The 25,145-nt window shown below is 41.7% G+C and overlaps 1 protein-coding gene and 1 non-coding gene across 6 annotated transcripts in view; one reads left to right on the top strand and one right to left on the bottom strand.

Annotated features, from left to right (window-relative positions):
* Nucleotides 1-25,145, top strand: part of SMAD3 (SMAD family member 3) — a 365,605-nt gene that overhangs the window by 326,284 nt on the left and 14,176 nt on the right. For 4 of the 5 annotated variants that reach the window (XM_039491536.1, XM_039491539.1, XM_039491540.1 and 1 more), the window contains 4 exons: nucleotides 16,011-16,204; nucleotides 17,428-17,562; nucleotides 18,377-18,451; nucleotides 21,052-21,102. In XM_039491536.1, the coding sequence (XP_039347470.1) occupies nucleotides 16,011-16,204; nucleotides 17,428-17,562; nucleotides 18,377-18,451; nucleotides 21,052-21,102 (455 nt within the window). The remainder of the gene's footprint in view (nucleotides 1-16,010; nucleotides 16,205-17,427; nucleotides 17,563-18,376; nucleotides 18,452-21,051; nucleotides 21,103-25,145) is intronic. The other variant, XM_039491538.1, reaches the window with a different exon arrangement.
* LOC120374172 lies at nucleotides 22,747-22,862 on the bottom strand. Its single transcript, XR_005585910.1, has one exon. It is a non-coding gene; the product is annotated as a U5 spliceosomal RNA (small nuclear RNA).

The following is a 25,145-nucleotide window of genomic DNA, read 5'->3' as shown; positions in this document are numbered from 1 at the left end:
CCCCACCCTGCCAAATTTGACTGGGAATGATGTGAAGCTGGCACAGAAATAAAAAGCAGTTTTACAACACACTCTGGCTTTTTCAGTACAAACTAATATTTACCAGTGAGTCTGCTTCCCCTTCTCCTCTGCAAGCTCTCAGAAGTCCTGGTTAGAAGCATTCATTCAGTGAGGTTCCCAGTACAGGTATTAAATAACATTCCTCTAGTTTTAGGCAGTGCAGTTGTAACTGTGTCGGTCCCAGGATTTTAGAGAGACAAGCTGGGTGAGGTAATATATTTTATTGGACCAACTTCTGTTGGTGAGAGACAAGCTTTTGAGCCACACAAACAGAAATTGGTCCAATAAAAGATATTCCTTTAGTTTGGCAAGGATGGGGATGACAACAAGAAAGCTGCTTTAAATGTCTGTCTGTCTGACTTTTGATGCAGTTGATGTTTGCAGCTGTTCTGCGTGGAGGCCTCATGGAAAAGTTTGGAAAAACATTTAATTTAGGAACAATCTGCCTTTGTTGGCCTGCAGGGAGGGTGGCTCTTTGTGCTGAGTCTAGGGGGGTTGTTTTTCTATGTGTGTATTTGTTTTTTTTAAAATCGGCTCTTCCCTGGGTTTTAATTACTAATGACATTTGCATTAATATGGGATATTTTGTTTCTGATGAGCTCAACTCTTCTGGTTGCTTGTTCCTGCTTAATCCCTTGTATATGATGTCAGCTGACACCCTTGGCAGGTGCCAGTGAAGGCAAAATCCTTGACAAGAAAGGATAGACTTAATTTGCTAATGATATGCCCAGGCCTCAGTGTTTTCATAAAATATTATTCATGCCCTTCATTGCCCCCCTCATTCTCCACATTAGTTACTCTGAGCTTGAGAAATTCTGCCTCTTGCACCACATCTGTTACCACTAAAGAAAAAGATCTTGGAGTCACTTGGATAATTCTCTGGAAACCTGAGCTGAATGTGCAGCTAACAGAACCCTAGGAACTATTAGGGAAGGAATAGAAAATAAACACTACATAAATAAACACTATATAAATCCATGGTGTGCCCACACCTGGAATACTGCATGCAGTTCTGGTCACCCCATCTCAAAAAAGATATGGTGAAACTGGAAAAGGTTCAGAGAAGGGTAATAAAGATTATCAGGAGTAATAAAGAGGCCCTGGACAGCATGGACTTTGCAGGAGGAGGGATGCCAAGCAGCTGTAGAGGACTTGGAGTGGGAGGGCTAGGGCAGTGCAAACACAGAACCTGTTTGCTTCTGCAGCATCCCCCCGAATCCCTGTAGTTATCAAAGGATGGATCAGTTTTGGGGGCTGAACTCCTGAGGGTGGGGTGCTTCCCCCCCATGCTCCCCAAAGCAAGGGGAATTTTTCATAGGATGAAAGCCTCTTTGTGTTTCCTGCATCATGTATATGTGTAACCTCTCTAGCGGTTGGTAGGACCCTTCATGCTGAAATTCCTTGTGTTTGGGCTCAATAGCATTTAAGCATTAATAAGCCAGGATATATTGATGTGGCATAAAACAGAAAGTACAACATTAAGTGAACATTTCTTTGTTTCTTTGATCTGTTGTATTTTGTCACCAAATGAAATGTAATTTATTGCTTCCTTAAATACATTATATCAGGAGTGTTAGATTCTTAGGGGAGAGGGTCAAATTCTATTTATAATTTATGGTCCAGGGGCTGAGTATAAATTCAGGGCTATGTATGGAACAATATAAGAATGGCCATACTGGGTCAGACTAATCTAGCCTAGTATCCTGTCTTTTAACAGTGGCCAGTGCCAGATACTTCAGAGGGATTCAACATAACAATGCAATTACTGAGTGATCCATCCCCTGTCATCCAGTCCCAGCTTCTGTCAGTCACCAATTTAAGGACCTCCAGAGCATGGGGTTGTGTCCCTGATCATCTTGGCAAATGGCCTCTCATCCGTGAATTGTTATGCAGTGTAGTTGTAGCCATGTCAGTCCCAGGATATTAGAGAGGCAAGATGGGTGAGGTAATATCTTTTATTGGACCAACTTCTGTTGATGAGAGACCATACCTCACCCAGTGCACTAAATGCCCCCATAACAACTATGTGGGTAAAACCAGACAATCACTACGCTCTCAAATGAACTCACACTGGAAAATAAGACAAAAATACTGTATCACCTGTGGTTGAACACTTTCCACAGAGCAGTCAGTCTACATCTGACCAATCAGTCCTCATCCTCAAAGGAAACCTGCACAACACTTTCAAAAGATGAGCTTGGGAGCTTAAATTCATTATTCTGCTAGACACTAAAAATCATTGACTGAACAGAGACACTGGATTTATGGGTTATTACATCAATCTGTAACCCATTAACCCCCTCTCTTTGCCCGATGATTGCAGAGATATCAATGGGCCACTCTACCTTGAATGGTCCCGTACAATATGTGCTAACTTACGATTTAAGCTAAACAATATGTTCCACCTTGCATTTTGCTATGATGCTGGGAGTACCTTTCTCAGACCTGGAGAAGAGAGTTTTTGAGCCACAAAGAGCTCTCTCTCACCAACAGAAAAGATATTACCTCACCCATCCAGTCTGTCTAAATATCCTCCATTAACTTGTCTATTCTCCATCTCCAGCTGAACTCCTACTGCTGTCAATGGGGAGTTTACACGAAGATCAACTACAGTACTACCAACCCCAAATGTTACAAAATCAGAAGTCAGACCCCAAAAAATTGAGACTGGTTTAACAAATCATGAGATCTGAAAGAAAACAAACACCATGTTTATTATTATCTTTCTGATATTTGAACCTTTAGGATACACAGGGGATAAATTTTTGTTATTTTTCTCTGCAACTGTTAGAGCTAGCAATTGACTCTCTTCCCCACCCACCAATGAAAGCTAAGGCTGTGTCTACACTAGCACCTTTTGTTGATATGACATAAGTGAGCGACATAAGGTACACTGACAGGCGCACTGGTGTGGACAATGGTGTGGAAATAGCTACCGCTGCTCATTGGGGATGGTTTAATTATGTCAACGGGAAGGCTCTCTTCCATTGGCGCAGAGTGGCTACATGGGAGATCTTCCGATGCAGCTGCCCTGCTGTTATAGCTTTTCCACTGTAAAAGCATGGCCTGAGATTCTCATATGTTCGCATAACTCAGTAGCTGAAGCTTTAAGATTTTGATGCCCACCATGGAGTCACACTGCTGTAAAAATCCCATTGGATGGATCTCTGCACCTTTTCCACAATGAAGAGTAGGAAAATATATGTGAGCACACTTGAAAATTTCCTTTCTTCAAGTAACAGTCCAAATATCCAGCCCACCCTGAAGACAAACAGAACAGAGATGGAAATTGACATCCAAAGATTTGGGTTTGTTTTGTTAGGGGAACTTTCCTGTGTACTGCAGTAGGAGAAATTACTGTGCTTTTTCACCTAAGTATATTCCACAGACTCTGTAATTTAGGAAACTAGACTTGAACTTCCACAGTAAGGATAATTATCTCAACTAGGGGGAACCTAAGGGCCTTATCTACTGTCAGTGACTGACGGTCTGGTTCTGCCCCCAAGCTGTAAGCAGGGTGAAATACCTGTTACCTGTGAACCTCATCTTTTGAGGAAAGGAAATTTTCAGGGAAGCAGAGAAAACTTTTCCTATTTTTTGATAAAGCAGCTATTGTGGAAAATGTGTCCATTTCAGCTGAAATTTTATGCACCTATTTCCTGCAAATAATACTACCCAAGTACTGAATAGTCAGCTTATTTTTTCCATATACAAGTATAATTCACAAAACTCAACTCTGCCTTCCCCAGGCCTCACCCCTGCATAGACTTTCTGAATTTACCAGATCCTTGGCTCTTAAGAAAAATACCCTTGCTCATTACTATACATTGAGCTTTGCCTAATCTGCTAGAGTTTTTAACATCCTGCTTTTAGAAGTGTGCTGTAATACTTAGCTGTAAGAGAGAAAAAATTGTGAAGATTTTTTGTTTTTGCTCTTGTGGCCTTGAGTCCCACATCTCACTAGTAATTACAAAGGCAAGAGATTGTAAAATGTTAATTTTTGTGGACTCGTAACAAGACTTTTCATCTGATAGCTACAGAATTCCCCTTACACAGTTCACTTTTTACATTTTTATTTGTGAAACTAGATTTCTCCTGCATTGATGGTGAGTCATAATTGAGGAAGTTGGAGCTGTAAAATTAACACAACTGGCCTTTTCACCTCCCCACCCCATGCTCTTTCATACATGCAGGCACTTGCTCTTAACTCTTTGGAAACTTCAAGGCTTGTTTTGGTAGTGTGAGGCAGTTCTTTATCATCTGGTTTATCTGACCAGAGAGGGAAGTCTGTGAGAATCTTCTCTGTGATGAAGCGTGCAGTCTACACACAGGAAATGATTCATCCAAAACTGATTCATTAACAACTTGGTGAAGACCAGAGTGAGCTGGAAGATGGGAAAACTCGTTTGGAAAAGAAGAAAGAGGTGGTTAATTGCTGGTCTGATTCTTGCTTTGCTGGGGGAAAACTGCTTAAATGAAATGACTAAGGATTCTGTAATCACTTTTTTTTTTTTAATTTGGAAAAAAGAGCAAGTTGTTGACTATTGTAAAAGCAAACTAATTCCATTAAAATGGTCAGAGAGTTGCTTTTGTAACTCCACTCGTGAATAGCTCCATTAGCTCAAAGGGATTATTTGCAAAGTTAAGTACATGCATAAGTGTTTGTGGGATCAAGCCCCATGTTTGCGATGCATTTTAGTTCATATGAATTATGCAGATAGTTGGACATCTGTGTTGCTTTTTAAAGCTGCTTGAGAACGAAGATAACGTAGAGCAGGTGAGATTTGGGGTAAAACTTTCAAAGGCACCTGAGTAATGAAGTCCCAGTGACTTTCAATTAGATGTAAGCTCCTAAATGTGTAAGTCATTCTTGAAAATGGGATTTAGGCACTTCTGAAAATTTTACGCTTGATCTATTACTCAGTCCAAGAAAAAAGGTTTGGCTCAGAACATCAGATTTTGAAATAACTATTTTTCAAACTGAAAGGGAAGCTTTGACACTTATTTTTTTTGACCATATAATAAAATAACTGCAATAAAGCTCAAGTAGCTGCAAAGTAATCCAAAAAAGATAGAGGCTGTTGTATAGTGCATTTTTAGTTACATCTATTATAAAGCAGATGTGTTCTCTGCACCAAACACCAAAGTGTTTCCATAGGAAAGATTGGATAAATTCCAACTTGATAGAACACACAAACACTTATTTGAGGACTCGGTTCCTAACAACCATATGCTGCTCTCATCCTTGAAGTTCCCATTGAAAACAGTGGGAATTGCACAAGTAGCGGGGAATGGTCCAGGGCCTGAAAATTGTCATTGTAGTGATACTGCCAATCACCCACCCATCCTTTCTATTTTAAACAGCATGTGTGTTTGAGGTAACAATTTTCTCCATCAGTTGAAAACTAGGCAATGTAGTAATTTCTTTTTCAGTGCTTAGCATGCATATTAATCTTTGGATTCTGTTTTGCTTCTGATCTCTTAAGGAAATATCCTCAGCTGGTGTAAATTGTCCTGGCTCCATTGACTTCAGGGGAGCTAGGACAATTTACACCAGCTGAAGATTTGCCCCTTAGTGTTTAAATAGTCAGAAATTTTAGGGCCAGATCTTCAGTTGGTGTAAATCTGTATAGCAGCATTGGAAGTCATTGGATCTGTGCTGATTTACAGCAGCTTAAGATCTGGTCCTTACATTTTTGGCAGCTAGGTAGTGTGTTATTGTGTAGGCATATTACACAGCCCTCCTTTTCAAGACTTTTGTGTTGAATGCACCAAGTATTTTGCAAAATGCTTTGAGTCATCTTGATTTTTTTTTTTCTTCTTCCTGCCTCATGGAACTTTCCCTCATGGCCTGTAAACAGAGCCATCAGTATGCCTGGAGCCTCCCTTGAAAGAATAAGACTGCTGGTGCAGCTGGGATGAGAATGCATACTTTCAGGAGTTTGAGGCTGGCGTTAGACCCGTGATTTGGGGAGGTAATGGTGAGCTTTGGCTCATTCATTAAAGTGCTTTCAAAGAGGGATATGCCTTTCTGAGAGACTGAACTTCTCACTGTGTCTAGTTCTCCCCACTTCAGCCTCCATCAGGCCGACATACAAATAAATTTAAATGAGTCTGGTGCAGAGCTTGGTAAATAAACACAGTAAAAAGATCAGGGCTGTTCAGAAGTATTGTACCTAAAGTTAAGATATTAGAAAAATGTACTAAATGTCAGGTTTGCCTGAGGGGAGTTCAGCCACACAAGAGACTGTAGATGGAGATCTGAAATTTGTGTTTTGCATTTTCTTTTGTTGATATTTTGTTTGATATTTTTAAATATATTTTAAAATCTTGTGTTAAAAAAAAACAAAACTAAAATTGGAACATTTTAAGCATTTCTGGACACAATCTCCATTTTCTTCCCCTACTCTGTGCCAATTTCTACTTGTGGAGAGCATGGTAGATTTTTAAATGATCACTTACTGGGTAAAAAAAATAAATTGCTTTTTGCAATTAAGAGTATTTGTGGTTTGTTAACTTTCTTGATTCCTAATAACTGGCAACCATGGGCTGCCCCAAGTTAGAGTTGTTTATAAAACAGTGGCAAAGGGGCAAATTCAAAAGCATTGTGTGCTGGCTTAACTGCATAGTTCCCAGTTGCAGTCATTAGATGCTGAGGGCTGGTCCACACTAAGAAGCGGGGTCGAACTAGGGTACGCAAATTCAGCTACGTGAATAGCGTAGCTGAATTCGGCCCTAGTTGAACTACTCACCGATCAGACGCCGCGGAATCGAAGTCCGCGGCTCCAAGGTCGACTCTGCCACCGCCTTTTGCAGTGGTGGAGTACCGGAGTCGACCTTGGCGCTTCCGGAGTTCGAACTATCGCGTCCAGATTAGACGCGATAGTTCGAACTCCGAGAAGTCGAACTCACCGCGTCGACCCGGCTCGTAAGTGTAGACTAGCCCTGAGTGTCTACAGCTCTGTGTGCTGCTTGGGAAATGTGTCCCCATGTTCCCAAAGGTTAATGGTATATTTTGAGATCTACAATCTTCTCTGAAGTATATATTCTACTGGACAATGAATTCAACCCAGGAAGAGTATAGATCTATTAATTGGGAAGTTCAAAGCCAGAGTCCATAGTTATATCAGCCCTAAATTAGCATCTTTGGGTCTGATGCTGTATAAGGAATGTAGAATAGCCACAGCCTTAAAGAAAATTAAATTACGAATTGCCTGTTGAATGGATGCCAGCGTAGAAGACAAAGTAGGTGCAGCTCAGTGATCAAACATCTTCACAACAGAAGATTAATTGAGGGAAATGTAACAAAGTAACAATGGACAGTTAGTTTATGGTACACCAATAAAACATGCCGATGTCTGAATCTGAAATTGGACATTGAAAAATAAGGTCCCTAGGCCCCTGCTAAAGCGTTTAGCATTGCTGGAAGCTTATTAAATGACTCATGCTGTCATAATCTGATCCTGACATCACCTTTGTGTGCTGTACTTCTTTAGCTGTTGACCAGAAAAAACAAGAACCAAATACCAAAATCAAGACTAGCACATTTCAAAAGGTAATGAAGACTCTGGGAGATAAAATATGCAAAGGACAGCTTGACTGTTCCTGTAGTGTCAAGCAGGCTGCAACTGATGTGCAAACAAAATGTCCTGTGAAGTCAAAGGGAATGGAATTCTATTACCATCCTTCAAAATCTTTGCCTCTAGTATGGCATCCCCAGTAGGTAGCATTCCCTCTGCACAGGATCTCATGGCCAGCTGATACACCTAGTTGTACCACCCGCTGGTTGTGACCCTGGACAGTGATACGAATTAAGACCCACAGAAAACTGCACAGTGACACCCCGAAGGTGCAGTAATCCTGTGTGGGCCACTGCTTCACACCGTTAACTGCACTGTTTCTGCTGTCTTTTGCAGCAAATTTAAAAGGACTGCTAATGCTCAGAGGCATTGTACCTAAAGAACATTTAAGAGATCAACAAAATATATGACGTGTCAGATGAGTGGGTCTGTATTTACCCTATGGATATTTTTTCTGATTCAGAAGGAGGAGTGTTCAGTGGGAAGAGAAAGAGGAATGGGAGTTTCTTAGGCTATGGCTACACTACAACTTCTGTTGGCATAGCGTATGTTGCTCAGTGTGTGAACACACTACCCCTTGGGTGACATAAGTTATGTTGACATAAGTGCTCGTGTGCACAGTGGTATATCAGCAGGAGAGCTTCTGCCACCGACATGGCCTCTGCTTTTCACAGAGGTGGTTTTATTATGCCACTGGGAGAGCTCTGTCCTGTTAGAATAGAGTGTCTTCACCAGAGATGTTGCAGCAGCACAGCTGCCTTGGTGCAGCTGCGCCACTGCAGTGCTGTACATGTAGACATTCCTTTAGCTATACCAAGGTGCAAATAAGAGAGATGGTTACCAGTGTGAAATAACTCAGGTTATAGAAAGAGAGTTGTGCTCTTGAGACAGCACTGAGTGTAAGGAACTCCTGAGAGCTAATACTGGCTCTGACACCGACTCATGTTTGGCCATGGAAAAATCACATAACCTCCATCATATCAATTTTCATATCTTTGAAATGAGAGTAACAAATACATAATTTCCCCACAAAGATGTGATAAGGATTAATTATGTTTGTCAGGTAGTCAGAAGTGCTAACTAGAAGCAGTATTAATTTATTATTAGATTCCTGTATGCGTGTGCACACATAATATATCAACATTGCAACCCTTAACAGAATACGTTTACTCCCGTTCCTAGAAATTGACTAATATTGTTAAGCTGAATCACATGTTGGAAAGTTTAGAGATGCTGAGCAAATTGAGGAGAAAGAAATGGCAAGGGATCAACTTTTGAATTACAAATGTGCTGCATGGGTCATTTTTTATTCAGTGTTGCTCATTTGGCCAGTATTCAGGGAAAGTTGAGATTTTATCCAACTTTTCTGTGAAACTCTACGGATATTTCAGTTCTCTGCAAACAAAAGCCAGATTTTTCTATGTGAATAAATGCTTACTTTTCTTGAGTACACCAGGTGTGCAGTCAGTAAGGAGCTACTTATCATGTTTGGTGCTTAACAGAAAAACACAACCTGTAGATATAATTCTTGGTAATGGTGCATTTTAAAAGCATACTGACAAGCCACTTGTCATTTTAAAAACAGACGTCTGTTCGCTGTTTTTAATAAGAACCCCTTGGAAGCTTGAGACTTAAATAATTTTTCTTCAATTTTCTTTTTCCACACTCACCCTCATTCTGCATGCACACTGGTTTGTTATTGTACAGTTTGACAGGTAGATTTGGTTTGTATTTATTTGTTGTAAGGAGTATTGAAGCATTTGGCTTTTTTGGAAAATGAGAATGGATATAGAAGTGTTATGCACTTTGCAAATGAGAGTGTGTATATGTGGCAAGGAGGAGGAGTGTTGTGCAGGATGGACTCAAGGTAGGCCAAATTTTGAACTTAGCCACCCTGACAGTAATCTCACTACAACTGTGCATCATGTGTAGTACTAAGCACTGCTGACTTTTGCTTGCTTTAAAGGGATTGAATCTGCCCTCACCAATAATTGTAGGGTAGATGGTTGAAGGAGAGGATTGAACAATCCAGTCTTTTTTAAGACAAACCTGAAAATGCTGAATGAGGAAAAGTAGAAATGACAGAGGTCCCACTCCTGAAAGGTGCTGAGTCCTCCTGGGAGGTGGGACGCATGCTCAGTTTTCACTGACTTCAGGGGGTAAGAGGGCGTTCAGCATCTCACAACAAAGAGAACAATTTAATAGCACAACCACATTTTTTGCATTAGTCCTCCAAACCAAGTTCCCATTCTGCAGTGCAACATTCTCCTACTCACTGCTCAACTTCTGCAGAGTTTAGTCAGCAGAAAGCTATAGCGGGTTGTGAAAAATATTTACTTTAGGTGTTTTCTTTAGTTTACCACCAAAACTCATTACTGCCCCATACTTTTTGGGCAGCGGATAGCTTGGATACAGTTTGAAGTAACACTTTCTTGAGTCCAGTAGACTTTCTCAGTTATGTAACAAAAGGGAATCTGAACAACATAAAAACGATGGGGTCATTCTTAAATCTGTTTAGTCTAAAACAGTGTGTCCCAAACTTGGGAGGCTGCTTGTGTAGGGAAAGACCTTGGTGGGCTGGGCCAGTTTGTTTACCTGCCGCATCTGCAGGTCTGGCCGATCGCGGCTCCCACTGGCCGCGGTTCACTGCTCCAGACCAATGGGAACTGCTGGAAGCTGTGTGGGCTGAGGAATGTGGGAGCTGCGATCGGCCGGACCTGTGGACGCAGCAGGTAAACAAACCAGCCCAGCCCACCAGGGGCTTTCCCTACACAAGCGGCGTCCCAAGTTTGGGAAACACTGGTCTAAAATATTACTTCTGGTGATGCCGCTGGGCAGTTGTGTTAACTGTAACTTATGCTCTTCTTCAAGCATACAAATGTAGTGACTGTATTCTGGAATCTAGATCTCATTTCCCTCTTTGGTATTTTACCACCTATGACTAATTATTAGATGACTGATATGGTCCATGGGGGAAAACATCTCGGTCCATTCTCAAGTTCACATGTATTACTGTCACTTATTCTTATATTGCTGCCTCTGAATACACACTGGCTATGTTGGGTAGACCAAAATGTGCTGCTCCTGGGCAGCAGCCTGGAATAACCACATAAAGCTCCACCTTTAAAATCTCTGCGTCATAGGAGACTTTTGTTTCCACATCCTTTGCTGCTTAGTCCCACCACACAATTTTGGGACACTTTACAGGTTCAGCTGCAGCCAATGGTAGCAAACATAATTTCCTGCCACAGGAAATGGTACTGCACTTGGAGAAAATCACCCAACATTACAACCTCATTTAAGGAGCTTGAGCACTGAAAGAAGATCCTGTGAAGTAGCCATGGGTGTGGAACAGTATCCTGGCTGGCATCAAGTCAATCTACAAGTGGAGAGCTGCTCAGCAGAGGCTGGTTAAATGGAAGATGAGGGAGCAGCTTAGCAGAGAACTGGAGAAAGGCCACGATGGACACTTGTCTTCACTTCAGTTGAGAATATATTTGCCGTGACAATGGCCACTGTGGTTGAGATTTGGATGCCCAGATCCCATTCATTTTTATAGGAACTGGATATCCAAATGCCTTAGGCAGCTTTGGAAAATCTCGGGCTTAGAGTTGAGGTTACGGTTTATGAAAGGTGACTGGTGGGGATGGGGGGAGGGAGATTTGGCTCCTGCTTCGTGGAGAGATCGACTCTGTGTGTGTGAGACACCTACTTCCTCAGGTTGCCAGTAAACTTCCGTTGAGTATGGTAATCAGGCTCCCATGTTCCAATTACTGCCTCAGTTTCAGTGCTTCAGCCTCCAAATATCCTTCCATATCAACCAACCAGAACTCTACTTAGTACAAACCAGGCATGCCTCAGGCTGCAGACCTCCTATTCTGGAAAGCATTGTTAAATAAGCAAGCTAAAAAACAAAAGGCTTTGTGTTGTTGCAGTTAGCTGTTCCAAAAGCCACTGCCTTTTTCTAGTCATTGACATCTGCTCCTGCTAGTTGGCACCATGTGTTTCTTCCAACCCTTTTACAGAAAGGAGCATCTTGGAGAAATACTTGAGGATGCATTACAGCATTATCTGTGTCCTGGTGCATTTGAATTGGATGAAAGTAGCACAGGAAGAAGACTCACACAGAGCTTGTGGTGCCACAGAAGGATAGAAATTCTAATGATTAACTCCTCCCATCTGAGTCACAAATGTAATCACTTCCCCACCATGCATCATAGTATCATCCAAGCACTGAGGGGAGGATATACGGGTAATCTTCTTCTCAGTCCTGCTTCTTTTGGTAGTGAGGCTTGCCTCTGTCCTATCATGGCAGGGACCGTGCCTTCTTTTATGTTTGCACAGTACCTAGCACGCTATGGGTGCTGCCGGAAACTAGTAATAAATAATAAACTAGATAAAAACAAAATGGAAGCCAATGGTGCATTGAGTATATCTTTTTTGCATGAGCAACTTAGACCAGTGTAGCAGGAATTTAATTGAATGTTGTTTGGATCATTCCAGTGCATCACATGGCGAAGTGCTAAGCAGATTGTGGTAGCTTACTGAGCAACATGTTTATAGCCCAGTAAACCCCTCAGTCATAAGAAAATAGGAATTGGCATTCTGGATCTGTCCCTCTAGTCTGGTATCCCGTCTCAGACAGTGTCCAGTATCAGATGGGGCAACAGAAGAAGCAAGCCTGCCCTACAACCCAGCTGGCGTTCTTCCCAAGAAGACACCATTGGTCTGTTTTCATACCAAATCCCTTTATGGAGAGGGCTGAAGAGAGATTTCACAAGAATGAAAAAATAATTAACCCATAGGAGTGTTTTGTGCATATCTTAATTCTCCCTCTATTGCCTTTCATTATTACTATGTTCTGAAATAAAATGTATTCTGCTCTGTTTCAAAAGGTTTTCCTTAGATAAGACCCTTGACTGGTCCATCTCTCCTCCTTTCTTATCACAAAAATAGCACTCAGATTGCAAGTAACTTCAGATACCAAACACACTTTCTACAGCTTGCATAAATTCTAATAAAAATATGGAGCTTCAGAAGAAGTCACTGTGAATTATCTGGTTTTAGCCTGTTGTTTCACATAATCGCAATAGAGCTATTCAGAGTTTGAGTGTACCATGGTTTAAACATCTAGATGGGTATTGAGGCAGGATATTGGCTTAGTATCTCTTCTTGCTGACTCCAGGTAGGGCAAAGCCATCTATTTAGACCACGTCTACACTTACCGGAGATCGATGCCACTGCGATCGGTGCAGCGGGGGGTCGATTTAGCGGGTCTAGTGAAGACCCACTAAATTGACTGCAGAGTGCTCTCTGGTCAATTCCGGTACTCCACCGGAACGAGAAGAGAAAGGTAAGTTGACGAGAGAGCATCTCCCGTCGACGCAGTGCAGTGTAGACACCGCAGTAAGTTGACCTAAGCTATGTCAACTCCAGCTACGTTATTCACGTAACGTAACTTAGGTCGACTTATCCCAGTAGTGTAGACAAGGACTTAGTGTTATCTGACAGACTTTACTGATTTAGTCAGACAGCAAGGCTAAGGCTTTTGCTGCCAGGTTCAAGCCCTCTACCAGTCACTGTGCATGTATGGGTACACAAGCGTGTTTCTCATTTAACACGTGATAAAATCCAGTGGCCCATGTATGGGGTAAAGGATACTTGATTTAAAAATAAATAAATAAACGTAACCTCCTCCCTGTATCTTCATCCTCTCTTGTATACCACATGCTTTACTGCCACAATGGGAATATAAGTACAGACAGGCCGGGGAAGCAACAGGGACTGACACAGCTTTCCTGGATTTTTGTTGGCTGTTCTTGTTGGATATTTGGAAACTCTGTGAAAGTTTGCATGTGTTCTCACATGGCATCCAGGAAATGACTGAGACATACAAGGGCAACTCATTTGCATTGCTTCACCTCACCTCCCCCTATCCTCAGCACCTTTTACAAAGGATACTTGGAGTACTGGGAGGAGATTGATATTCCCTCCAACTGATGGGAGAATTCACCTTGTAGGTATAAAAAGTCTGTCCCATCCTGACAAATGTATAGGAGAATGATCCTTGCTCATCCGTCATCCCAGGTGGTGCATTATCTGTGTTAGACCTTCTGTCTTTCTTTGAAGTCTTGCTGAAAAAGCAAAGACACATGAGGAAACAGATGGATTAACTTTCCCCTTCAGTTTGTACAGCAGACAGCTATTAATGTCAATCTAATCTGTCTGTGCTGCTGTAATGGCAACAGTAATTGGAAATTGTTGGAAAATGAGTCAGGATTATGCTTTCTGTGGGACTGAGATGATTGTGATAATCTATATGCTATTTTCCCCCTCTGTTCTTTGCCCCCATGCAGATGTGGTGAACTACCCTAAATAACTTTGTCCTTCCTAGCGCACACTGATTTTTTATACATTGTCAGTACCGAGGAAGTGAAAAAAAGTGGTCTGATTTAATCCTTTGTTTCTTTGCTTAACTTTAATAAACAAACTCCTCCTGTGCGAAAATAATTATTTTGAACCTGTTGATGTTAACTTAGAAATTTTCCACGTTATCATCAACTAGTAGATGGAGAATAAAGATCTAATCCTGCTCCTAGTGAAATCAATGCCAAAGCTCCCATTTATCTCACTGGAAGCCCAGTCAGGCCCTATAACTTTAGGTAATGTAGATTTTGTTGAACTGGTTGCTCTAGAATCTGGATAAATCCATTTCTAATGCTTCCCTTCCATCAAGCCTCCAGTGTGTCTGAATACCATCCCTGGTCACCTGGGTTTTGATAGAATACTTTATTCTGACATGCAAGTCCTTCCTGTTTCTTCAGAAACATTTTATATTTGGCCTTCTTCTGTTGAGTCTTTCACCTGAAAATCCTATTTCCTGCTTGAAATGTCCTAAGAAGGAATGAGGCAGATTGTTAGCAGCAAAGCTCAGCCTGAGAGGAGATTTGGTAAATATGCCAGATATTCAAGTGTTTGACCTCCCCTTCACAGAAAAATCTGAAGAGTGGGATACACCCTTGCTCTGTTTTTGCACATTGAGAATGTGTGATCCATAAATAATAACTGAGGAGCACCATAAAGAAATATGTGTATACTATAAATAAGCCCTAGGGCTCTAAGCCATATTTCAGGCTGTAACATAATCACAGGTTTTGGGTGTTTTTATAACCTGTGAGAGCAGGCCCCTCGGTGGTACAGATTCCTTATAGGCTTTCTGCATACAGTTATTTGCAACCTGTGAGTTCTGCTACATTGCTAAACGAAGTGCAGGTCAGCTATAGCCAGTATTAGTTACTTGTTACATCACTCTTTGTTATAAAGATGTTTACAAGAGATGTGTGTATGTTATAACAGTCCCGCTAGCACTGCTATTGGGAAGAGTCTTGTTGGGCTGCCATCCTCCACCCTGTTTTTTAGGCTAGTTTATAACTCTTTGGGGTGGGGAAATCACTACTTCCTGAACCCAGACAGAGGATTTAGTGGGAAAACAATTCTGTTTGTTTATAGATTTTTGGGGACAACTCAGTGTAGGAATAATAATTTTTAAAAAACCCTAAACATAGAAGTTTCATGTTCTTACCTACAGACTGTGGAGCAGGTCTTCTGGTTTAATTTCCCCCCTCTCTGTTTAATTAGGCATCTTAAGTGTGGGAAATTGGCATAAAGTAATTTTTTGTTGGCATTTAAAAATGTGAGTGCCTGTATTAATTGTATTCGGCATCTGCATTGTGGATGATCACAATGCAATAGACTATAATGTCTTCTTATGTTTTTTAAAAGTTATAACCTTTCATTAATATGTTTTTAAAACATATTGTCTTAACATGTGTAAGGCCAAATTCTTAGAGCTATCCAAAGGGTCTCTTCAATAGGGCAAGTAAGTATGCTTCAGAAGCACCATTCATGTGCTGTCTTCTGGTAGGAAGCAGCCTCCCACACAGCACCGTTCTCTTTGCCCCCAAATTAGTTCTTGCCAGGAGGATGAATAATCTGCCCCAGGGCTGTTAATGAATAAAGCCATCTGTGAGTCAGAGAAACTGACACACCCAGACTTCCTTACCTATCTAGGCAGTGTCCTAGAATACTTCTTTGCAGCTCCTATTGCAGAGAAGTGGCATCTGGATTTTGAGGGGAGCCAGATCAGGGCAGCTTTCATTCTCCTGCTGCTAGCTGCAACCTTCCTGTTGGGTACCTTTGCACAGCACCTGCCAGAGCCTGGTCAATAATCTGTATTTTTTTTTTTTACATATACATTAGTTCCAGGCCAGTTGTCAACTTTTGTCAGTTTTCTTTAATACTGTACATCTCTGAGATGAAGAAAAGCAAAACACATACATGTTCATTATCATCATTATTTTCTTAATGCAGATCACTAGATGGCCGGTTGCAAGTATCCCACCGTAAAGGGCTTCCCCATGTAATCTACTGCCGGCTATGGCGTTGGCCAGACCTTCATAGCCACCATGAGCTGCGTGCCATGGAGATGTGCGAGTATGCCTTTAACATGAAGAAAGATGAAGTCTGTGTCAACCCCTATCACTACCAAAGAGTGGAGACTCCAGGTATTGTGGACATTCTGGGAATTTCAGCTTCTCCATGCAAGGGCAGGAGTCTGTTTAAAGTTTCAGGACAAAATAAAAATAGCATGCGTGGTGTTTTAAAACCAAAAGGTTTCTATTATTAGCTACCCCTCCCTAGCTCCCTCCCACTTCTTGTGGTGAAATAATGCATTTATCTACATCTTTATTTATGGTGAAGAGAGGGAAACTTCAGCACACACAAATCAAAAAAATCTAAGTTTAAGCAGGTTGCATTCCTGCCAAGCTCCAAACCTATTATTTGTGTGCACGTACAGGGCTTGTCTACACTACTGTGCGGGGTCGGTCTAAGATATGCAGCTTCAGCTATGTGAATAGTATAGCTGAAGTCGACGTACTTAGATCTACTTACCGCGGTGTCTTCACTGCGGTAAGTCGACAGCTGACACCCTCCCGTCGAGTCTGCTTGCGCTCCTCGTTCTGGTGGAGTACTGGAGTAGACAGGAGAGCACTCAGCAGTTGATCTATTGTGTCTATACTAGACGCCATAAATCAACCCCCACTGGATCGATCGCTGCCCGCTGATCCAGTGGGTAGTGTAGACAAGCTCATAGAGAGGGTCCAACCTTTAATTCTCTTCCTGGGGTGTTCTTTATTTACTTAAATAACAATACATTTCCTGCCAGGTTTTGCTGATGAGTGTAGCTGTTTCTAAGGATTGCTCCCTGCACAAACCCTCTATTTGTCCCTAGCTCCCTGTGCCTCCGAGAGATTCAAACTCTCTCTTATATCCATAGTTGTAGCTAATAGGACCTCGCTGGTCTATCTTTCCGTGTCAGTCAGCAGAACAGCCCTAGATTTCTATACAGAGACCCTAAAATATTAACTCTGCTCTAACTTAGAATTTTCTTTTTTCATCTCCTGGTGTATCTTGTCTTCTCTGTGACTCTCTCTTAAATTGCTAATATCTCAGGGTAGGGATTGTCTTTATTTTTGTGTCCTATACAGCACCAAACATCTTGTCAGCACTTACTAACAGATAGTAATATTTCACCACTAGCCTTTCCTGGAGCCACTTGCATAGTTCTGAATGCTGATTGGAGTTACCTGCATGTGTGAGAATGTTATTCCAAGGACTGGGTTTCTCCTCATTTTCCAATATTTCATGTTGGGTCAATGTAAGGTGTCGTGTTATAAACTTGCTGCTAATGTCACTGTCCTGCTCTGTTTTCTTTCCATCTGTTCAGTTTTACCTCCAGTGCTGGTACCAAGGCACACAGAGATTCCAGCAGAGTTCCCGCCATTAGACGATTATAGTCATTCCATTCCAGAGAACACTAACTTCCCGGCAGGTATTGAGCCACAAAGCAACTACATTCCAGGTACTGTATGGCCTCCATCTAGCAAACAAAGAGGGTGAAGAAAGGGCCTATTGCCCAGTAAATGACTGATACATATGTCCTGTAGGTTTAATATTAGGCCCCAAGGGTTACGTGGCACACTGGCTGAGCTCTGTTTTTCTCCATTCCATCATTACCCTCCTCATTAACCTTTAGAACTCCTGGGCTCCCTAACTGGCTGAACCAGATTGTGTTCAGATCTTGAGGTAGACAGAGCCCATTCTTAATCTCTATTTTAGCTCAGTGGTATATTAACCAAAGTTGTCATCAGCCAAAAATGCACGCGCTGCTGCTTAAATGCTTTGCTGTACATTCTGCTCTGCCCCCTCAGTGGGATGGATTTAAAATACATTGTAGAGTGTAGTGCTGAGAGAACTTTCTGAAAACAAATTCAGGTTCAGACAAAATTTAGCCATTTCACATTTGGATAAGCCTTTGTGAATCTGAAAAAGCTATTTAGCGTATCTTACTGTATATGTGCATAAGGGCGTGTATCCATTATAGACCTACAGCTCATCTATACTGGCGGTCCAAGAAGGTGCAATTCAGAGAGGAGAAAAAAAAGAGGAAGGAAAACCTGCAAAATCATTGTGAAATTGTATCTGAAACTAAAATCCTGAATTTCTGCTCCGTTACCATAAAAAGGCCTCCTATGGCCTCTACTCACCTTCTTGTGTTCCCTCTCCCTTTATAAAGTATTTCTTTAGTCTGCTATGAATAGAGATCAGAGAGATTTATTTTGATAATGTCTGAACTCTGCAATCAACTGCAATTGACAGTTTAATCTGATTTCCAGAGACACCTCCTCCAGGTTACCTGAGTGAGGATGGAGAAACCAGTGACCATCAGATGAACCACAGCATGGATGCAGGTAGGTCATCTCTGGCCATTTCCTGTAGCTTTCTGGGTCAAATCCTGAGACTCTTACTTAGTTCTTAGGCCACCAGAGAGATCCCTGACTAAGGGCCTTGGCATCTGACCCTGTATTTTTAAATATGTCATTATATTGCATATTTATTTGTTACACTATAACATGCAGAGGATTTTGGTTTGGGGGCCATTTTTATATCTAGGCTTCTCTTTTGAGTGCTGATGAGTAGATTTTTTGTTGTTTGTTTGTTTTTGTTGCTTCGGCAGTCGGAGTAGCTTTTTTTTTTTGTTGTTGCTTGGGGCGGCAAAAATGGTGCAGGACAGATGCAGTTTGGATTCCGCAGGGCAGCCTACGCTGTATAACACACCTTAAACCCACTGGAAAAAGGTTCACCATGCACTCCCGTGCCCCAGAGCACCAGCTGCTAGACACAAGTAAACAGGAGAGTGGAGCACTGACCACTGGCCTCCCACCTTTCCTTGCAGTCAGAAGTTTGTAGTGTCAGCATTTAGTCTGGGTCTTTATTATTAGAACTGTGCATGCATGCACAAATTGTGTACCCAGTCAGCACATTCATTGAAAGCAATGGTGCGATCAGACCAAGTGTTCGCCCTTGCAAATGGCCAAGTAAGTGTGTTTGAATATCGGGGCATGAATATTGAGATGTTCAGAGACTGCATTCTTTGTGTTTAGCAAGTGCTTCCCCATAAACCATCAATCCCCTTCTTCTCAGTTTCTCTGTGGCATTTAAACAGTATTGTTGGGCTGTGTATCAGATTATTTGCTCTTGGAATTAGTGCTAAGATATATGAACACAAGGTAGTTAAACAGATGAGGACCTACAGCCCTCACTCACATAAGTAATCCTTACCCAAGACATCCTGTTGATGTTGGAGTTGTGAATAAGAGTTGCTGAATCCGTCCCTTAGTTTGTAAAAGCTGTGGTTGAAAAACAAAGCCACATCTCTGGTTAAAACGGTTACTGCTTGAAAAGAGAAGTACACAAATATGAGCTTCATTCAAACAAAGGGAGTGCAGGGCCTAATTAATGCAGATACTGCACACAGTCAGCTCCCTTTCTGTGTATGACTTGGACTTCAGAGTGCATGGGGGATTCTAAAAGAGGAATGACAGATTTACAGTCTTTCTCCACAATGATACAGATGGAGGAAGGCAAGCGTGGGTTTGTTTGTCCATATCAAACGTGAACCTACTGACACAATCCATTTTGGTGCATGCAATTATTGGTACTGTGGTTGACATCCGGAATGTAAATAGGGCCTTTTGGGATAAAATACTGGAACATAGTTGGCCGAGAAGATACCATAAATGCCCAGTTTATGTTCAAGTGCTATATCTGTTCTCTCTGCGGGTCTTCCACTCCCTCACATGTCATGGACTTTGTTCTTTTTATAAGAACGGATTTTTAAAAAAGCTAGAAGAGCTCAGTGAAAGGCAAGGCTCTGCAATGTGCGCTCATACCTGCCAAGCCTTCATATTTTCTTGCAAAGCTCCAGTGTAATGCCTCCTTTTTTTGTTGGAACAAATTCTGTTCAGATGTTCAAAATATATATGTATATTTTCCATACAGAATTAGAATGATAAAGCCTACAACTATTGTAATTCTGCTGGTAAATTTACCTTTAATCACCTGATTCTCCATGGCCCTTACTTATATGGTAGTTTTCACCAGGGCAAAGTGAGCATAACAGGGGTCGACAACCTTTGGCACCCGGCTCGCCAGGGTAAGCATCTGTTTACCTGCCGCGTCCGCAGGTTCGGCCGATCGCGGCTCCCACTGGCCGAGCTTCACCGCTCCAGGCCAATGGGGGTGGCGGGAAGCGGCACGGGCTGAGGGATATGCTGGCTGCCGCTTCCCGCCGCCCCCATTGGCCTGGAGCAGTGAACCGTGGCCAGTGGGAGCCGCGATCGGCCGAACCTGCGGACGCGACACGTAAACAAACCGGCCCTGCCCGCCAGGGTAAGCACCCTGGCAAGCCGTGTGCCAAAGGTTGCCAACCCCTGGAGCATAACATGCTACCATGCTTCTCTGATAGTGAGTTACACTCACTTTGCAATAATTTTGCACTAGTGTAAATAAATACATAGGGTGCAGGGAAACAGAAAATCAAAGCTGTAATTGTCTAAGTAGTCACCTTTGTGTGTAGTTGCCATGATGGTACATGCAGTCATATTAATGGCATATGCAAATGAAGCACACATGCCTATGTTCACAGTTTTGAAAATTGGGTCTCTGGTAAATGAAGACCTGGAGCAGCATGAAGATGCTTAGCAATATTACTTTCTATCATAATGATAGTAATAATAATTGGGCATTGAGGAAACTGCAAGTCTTGCTTTCCATGATCACAGAATGAAGTTCAACTGGGGCATGGGATGCTTAAGAATTCCAAGATTTTTACATATTTCATATATATCCATTGGGTTTAAGCAGCAAACACAATATTCTTAGACCAAAAAACATAAGTGCCCTTGGTTTGATCTTTAGAACCAAAAACCCATGTCAGCACTGATGTTTCTGTTATACTGTTTTTTTCTATGCAGTTACCGGCTTAATCATTATCATCTTGATTTTTCAGGTTCTCCAAATTTATCTCCAAATCCTATGTCCCCAGCACATAATAATCTGGGTAAGTATGCCATCTTCAGAACTGTGTGTAATTATAGTGATAGGCATACGGAGGATATCTTAATGATGACATTACTGCCTGATGTTGTGGCATTATTTAATGCTTCTTTGTGCTGATTCCCATTTATTATGGTGACAGTGCTTCACAGAAGCTCAAAATTAATACAGAGATCTGCACTTACAACATAGGGTTGGATATAAAACAAGATGCAGTGACAGACCAAAAAAAAAGGGGAGGTGGGGGTGCCAGGGCGAATGAATGTGAGGGCAATAACAAAATTAAGATCTGGTGATCACATAGGTTTGCCAGGAATGCATCCTGCTGGTTCTTATTTTAATAAATGTGTTTTAAATTAAACTCACTCTTCTAGAAAGCAACTATATAATTTTAGTTGCTTATTATCAATCTAAGGTGCTTATCTGACCACCATTATCTTATTATCTGAGTGCCTCAAGATCTTTAATTGTATGTATCCTCGCAACACCCTTGTGAGGTAAATTTACCTTTAATCACCTGATTCTCCATGGCCCTTACCTATATGGTAGTTTTCACCAGGGCAAAGTGAGCATAACAGGGGTCGGCAACCTTTAAACTCACTGAATATCCCTATTGTACAGACGGGGAACTGGGGCATGGAGAGGCTAACTGACTTGCCCAAGGTCACACAGGAAGTCTGGTGGAGCAGGGAACTGAACCCAGATCCCAGGCTAGTGGCCTAACCACCCGCCCTACCTTATAAATTTTGTTTATTGAGATAATTGAGCAGGGGATGAGATTGGTAATGGAATGTTGGGTGATGGAGTTTTGGAGAGCACAAGGGCAAAGTGGGGAAGGTGAGATGGGGAAAGAAGAAACAATAGTAGACCAAAAAGCAGGTGGTGTGCCGAAGCACTTAAAATATGACAGAGGCAGATTACAGAAGTGAGTTCAATATACTTGAAATGATTAGTGTCAATATCATAGCGCTCACGTACCGGATCAGTTGTTCTGTTTGATCCTGCAGGGTGCAGAGCACTCCTCTCAGATAGACACAGTCTCTGCACTGAAGAGCTTAGGGACAGATTGTAGCTGACCCCTCCATGGGGACACAAGGTGAGGTCAGGGATGTTATGGTGCCGATTCAAGCCTTCTGGTTCCCAAATATGTCCTACTACCTGAACTCAGGGGTGGGCTTAAGACAGGCCCTTTGCACTGGCCAGAACAGCTGAATTCATTCTGGGGACCTAGGCAGCAGTGTAGGCCTCTGCAGCCCGGGGCTCATCTGTAGGCACCAAGAGCATAGTCCAGACCTTAGTATTATACCAACACATCAGTGGTTCTGTTTTCATCCTATCAACTAGAGATATTTAAAATAATAAATAAGAGGAAAATGAAAGATGTAGAAATCAGGGTTGTGTAATTCTCTGAGATAAGCCTTGTAAATTTTCATGGAATCATAGAATATCAGGGTTGGAAGGGACCTCAGGAGGTATCTAGTCCAACCCCCTGCTCAAAGCAGGACCAATCCCCAGACAGATTTTTACCCCAGTTCCCTAAATGGCCCCCTCAATGACTGAACTCACAACCCTGGGTTTAGCAGGCCAATGCTCAAACCACTGAGCTATCCCTCCCCCCTATTAAAAAAAAAGAAAAAAAAAGAAAACCAACCTCACCAAAGTGAAGCCTCACAAAATTGGATAGAAAGTCATAAATGTTCCTCCCCACAGAAATCTTTAGCAAAAGGCAAAAGATTTATACAAGCTGAAGAGAAACCAGAGTATTTTGTGAGTGTATTTCTGAACTTGCATTATCTCTTCAATGTGTATCTGATTGTGCTCTTTATTTTCATGTAGACTGACAGAGGAGTCAGATCTAACCATATTGCTGGGCTCACTCCATTTGAAATTACTCTCAGCGGTCACCCTCGTACAAGCCTGCATACTGCAGGATCCGTTCTCTAAATGTTACTTAAGCCAGTAGACACAGACCACTTCAGATTACTCTTAAAGTGCCACAGCCACAAAGCTTATATATGCTTACAGCCCTGGCACAGAGTATCTTGACAGCACTGCAGAATTTCAGGCATTGGCTGGCTTGCTTTTGGATGTCTCGGGCTAGTCAATTTTTTATTATTTTTTTTAAAGGGTGCTGGATATATATATCTGTGTGGTACTAACATTTTTCTTTGGCTTAACTGTCAAAGCCTAAGAAGGAAGAGGGTTTTTTTGCGGGGGGTTGGCAGGTTGGTTTTTTTGACTGCATCCTTTATGCTCAAGTGTGCTGCTTGTGAGTCAATTGGAATTTCCAATGTTGTTTATCAACATTTTAAACAACAACAACAACAACAACAAACCCAATCCGGATTGCTTTTTGTTGCTGCAGATAGCAGCCACCTCACCCACATCAGTAAGGAGTCTCTAGGAATCAGGCTTCAGTGCATGTTTTTTTTCCAAAAAAGGCAATGGTTATTAAACCATGCTGCTTGGCTGGTCGATCTGTAGGATGTCGAATGTGGTGTCTGGTAGCAAAGACTAAGTAAGGGCAGCCAAAGCATGTTAACCACAAGTAATCCATTTGTAGTCTCTGAAGCTGGAGTCAGAAAGTGTAATAATTTGAAATCAAATGAAAGGGACACAGCCAGGATTTACAAGATGAACATTTGTTGTTCTTGGACAAGTTCATAGCTTGTGGAGGTTTCAAAAAAAATTATTTTTTTAAATTTATTGTGGGGTGTTGAGTTGTGGGTAATTTTAAAATAAGCAAAATGACACATTGATAATCAAACTTGTCAATAGTGATGGAAGTCTTATTGCCATCTACACGCTGTTGGGTGATCTGCCCAAAATGAAGAGTTGTTGGTGGTAACAGGGTAGATGACAATACAAAAACAAAAAAAACCCAATCCACTTCCTCCCTCAACCAGCAGTGTCAGAAGACAGACCAAAGACTGAATGGGCCATGGGAAATGAACTCCCTTCTCCCTGCACTGCAGGTGGTCTCTCCAGATCAGAGGGAATGTGAGTGCACCTGGCAAGGAGTCCACTTGAAAGGACTTTTTTGGTTCAAAGGTTTAGTTGTCAAGCACATGTTTTTAGTGAAAGTTACAAATACTAAGTGATCTCCTATTTCTTTTGTTTCAACTTTAAAAACAAACTCCAAATAAATCTATGGCTACTCGAGCTGTGTGGATATTCAGATTGAGGTCAGGGAGTTTATACGGCAAAGGTCCAGAATTGGGTATGCATATTGTTATCTATGAGTTTGGTATACTAGAAATCCATTGTCCTCTTCCTCAGTGTTGGCTCTACAAGAGGCTTGATGCAGACACTGCAAGTGAAATAGTCACATACCATATGGTCAGATGAGTTAGTACTACAGGCCTCAGCTGGTTTCTGTGGTGCAACGCTGCTACTCCAAAAAAAAAAAAAAGTGGTATTCCCAAGCCCTTCTGAAAGTTCAGTGGTTATAGAGTATAATGATAATGAAGAGACTGCACTCACAGTCTCTCTTGCTTTCTCTCTGTGTGCTGCTTTAAGGATGAAGTTAGAGATGTGGCAGCCATAACTGGTACATATGGATTAAAATACAGAACTTCTGACAGAGACGGTGTTATCGGAGAATCCAGTGATGGTGTTGCCTTACAAAAGAATAATAAACAATCTAAATGTTAGGATCTGAAATAAGAGGCCTTTAATATTTTCTTCTCACTTGCCCTAGCCCAGTACAGACCTTCCTGGCCACCATCTTTGTAATTTAATACAATTCTTGAATATCATTAGAGTTGGCTGAAATTTTCCACAGAAAAATATCAATTTTGATAAAATTTTCCCTACAGGTAAATTATAAATGAATAGAGTCAGTATTTCAAAAATTAAATAAATTTTTGCCTCGACTGTCATCTCATATCCGTTTTTTGGAAACTGAAAAACCTAAACATTCAATTTTTCAGTTTTTGGATTTTCAGGGTTTTCCCCCCTTCTCTCTCTCAAAAATTGTGAGGGAAGCGTGATGAAAAAACCCTTTTCACACTTTTTTTTTTTTAATGTTTTCCAACTGAAAAACAG

This window comes from Mauremys reevesii, linkage group 10, assembly GCF_016161935.1.
Source record: "Mauremys reevesii isolate NIE-2019 linkage group 10, ASM1616193v1, whole genome shotgun sequence".
NCBI lineage: Eukaryota > Metazoa > Chordata > Testudines > Geoemydidae > Mauremys > Mauremys reevesii.
The sequence above is the reverse complement of the archived record's forward strand: the minus strand, read 5'-3'. Positions and strand labels throughout refer to the sequence as shown.